This window comes from Mandrillus leucophaeus, unplaced genomic scaffold (genome assembly GCF_000951045.1).
Source record: "Mandrillus leucophaeus isolate KB7577 unplaced genomic scaffold, Mleu.le_1.0 Scaffold256, whole genome shotgun sequence".
Taxonomy (NCBI): Eukaryota; Metazoa; Chordata; class Mammalia; order Primates; family Cercopithecidae; genus Mandrillus; species Mandrillus leucophaeus.
The window spans coordinates 2,527,381-2,529,992 of NW_012102654.1; the positions used below are offsets into that span (position 1 = coordinate 2,527,381).

General features: G+C 47.5%; 1 protein-coding gene across 1 annotated transcript in view; it reads right to left on the reverse strand.

Annotated features, from left to right (window-relative positions):
- The window catches only part of NUGGC (nuclear GTPase, germinal center associated), a 67,677-nt gene that overhangs the window by 44,577 nt on the left and 20,488 nt on the right, over positions 1-2,612 (reverse strand). The window contains exon 7 of the mRNA XM_011983908.1: positions 1,312-1,521. Coding sequence (XP_011839298.1) covers positions 1,312-1,521 — 210 coding nt within the window. The remainder of the gene's footprint in view (positions 1-1,311; positions 1,522-2,612) is intronic.

Genomic DNA, 2,612 nt, shown 5'->3' on the forward strand with positions numbered 1-2,612 from the left:
TATGCAGGAGAGCCGGGCCAGGCACAGCACGCTGGGAACCATCCCTCGCTTCAGCCTGACCTCTTCAGAGCACATTTTCTGAGCCAGAGCTGCCGGCTTTGATAAGCTGCCCAGTGTATCTGAACTGGCTGCAGCCGCGGCTCCATCCAGGGAGAGGCCCTGGCAGCCTTCCTGGGCTGTTGCTCTCTTGGCCAGACCTGGAACTAGCCAAGGTTCGCGACTTCCACCCCAGGACCCGAGGTCTTACAGAAACTAAGGCTCACAAGGCCAGGCCTGAGCCACCGACCAAGGGGAAGGACACAGGGACTGCCTTCCTCCTGCAGGAGGTGGATAAAGTACAGTGTGCCCTGGGGGAGGTGGGGTAGACAGAGCCCCAGCAGGGAAGTTAAGAAACCTGCTCTCCAGTTCAAGGCTGTGTGGTCCTGGACAAGTGACTTCCCCTCTCTGAGCCTTCATGTCTTCATCTGTACAATCAGGGCAGAGGCTAGAGGTTGCTCTAGATTGTGACTGGAAGCCGTGGTCAGCAAGCTCCCCTGGCACACAGACATTCATCTAAACAAACCTGTGGAGTTTAAAGAACTGAATTCTTCAGCAGCCGCTGTGCTGCTCACAACTCACTGACGCGGGTCCTCGCTCCCAGTCCCCTTCCAGCTCCTGGGCTTCTGCGTTCCTCCCACCCTCTGCTCCAGAGCGCCTCTGTTACCGTGCCCTTTCTCAATCACATGCCCCAGTCCCTCTCTTCCTGCAAGTTTTCCCAGGAAGCCAAACTCTGGAGCAGTAGTACTAAAGAACTGGAACTTCTCCAGGCATGTCTTCCATAGTCTCCCTCCTCCACCGACCCCATGCTCCTTCTCCCATTCACCCAGGAAGACTCACCCTGCCCCGGCCACACCAGCCTCCTCAGCCCTCCAGCTCTGTGCTGATGCTGCTTACAGTCAACACAGCTGCAGTCTCTTGGGTTCTGGGTGACTGGCTGCAGCTCCTCTGCTTTGTCCCCAACACTTGGCCTCCCAGTTCCACTCTGTCCTTGGTCACTCTGATTCCTCTTAAGCCACTCTATTGCTGATCTTTCTCATACATCACACACACTTGTCCCGGCTCCAACAGTCACGTCCTATAATTCCTCCCTCCCTACTTCCACTGGCCACCATATCCTGCCAGGGCCCTGAGACTTACAACATAGAAATTAGAAGAATTTAATTCCAATGAGCTCATAAAATCCCTGAAGTTGAAAGCAGACCATTCTTTGTCGCTTGAGAAAGGGTAGAGGAGTTGAGGGAAGAGAGAACTAAGCCTATGAAAGACAGTCACCTTTTTCCACATCTCGTCCCTCTTGCTGTTGAAGTCGCCTGTGCCTGGGATGTCCACCAGCACGACCCCTTCTGGGATCAGGTCGGATTTGGGAAGAGTCACTTCCACATGTTTGATCAAGGGCCAGATATGCATCTCAGCGGCGTCTCCATCCCAATCTCTCCTCTGTGTGCGGATGTAGGGGTCCAGCTTGATGGACAGCTCTTCTGCCTGAAGAACAAAGACAGAATCACGCACGCCAGCCATGTTCCCAGCTCTGTTCATCCTGGTTGGCTGTGATGCAGGTTCATGGTAAGTATGCTTAGTAAGGGTAAGAAGTGCATTCGACAGAAGGCCTGAAATCAGGTCTGTAGGACCTAGAACCTGAGAGCCAGGAAGGACCCTGGAGATGAGGAAGTTCAAGCTCCTTACCTTACAGATGAAAAAAAAAAAAACAAAGTCAGCTAAAATGGGATGTTAGGGAAGTTATAGCATTGCTGAATAATAGGTTTATCTTCTAAACTGCATTCAATTCTGAAATTAAGGTAATATGTAATTAACATTTTCATAATCAGAAAGCTAGCAATGACTATAGAAAATTAACAGTGATATGGTAACCATATTTTCCAAATTGAAAATTGATCTGAAAACGGATCTTAAAAAGAGTTTTTAAAATGTATCTTCTGATTACAAAAAATACCTTGATATGTAGGCATTTCTAGGATATTTTAATGATGGTGGGTGAGAGAGGAAATAGTTCTTAAACCACAGTTTCTGCTTAAACATGTCTTGGGACAATGACACATCCATGCCAGCAACTATGACAGTAAATCTCAACTGGGGTACTTCAGAGGACAGAGGATTTGGGATGTATGGTGGTCATTGTTAAATAAATTTCTATAGAATAGTCCTGAAAGAAAGATAAGAATGTCAATTCTTAAGAGAGTTTAAATTAAATTGCTGGATTTGTTGCAGTCTGGGTAAGGAGTAAGAGATTTCATCAATTTCAACCAAATGATAAACAGCGAAAGAGAAGATAATAAAAGCTCTTTAAGATATTGTGATTTTAAAATAGAGCAGATACCGTAAGAGAGAAGTCCAGGAAAAGGCATGGGCTTGAAAAGTCTCTTTCTACTAGAGGGCTAAGCCCAATAAACTGGTTCCGGGCAAACATCATTATAGAAGGCAAACTCGGATTCTAGGATCTCCAGTGGAAAGCCTGAATTTGTAAGCTCACTCATTGAGATGGTAATTCTGTTCACCTTGTTTCCGTGGGTAAATGTATGACGCTGGGAAGGAGTATTTCTAAATATGGAGTTGGC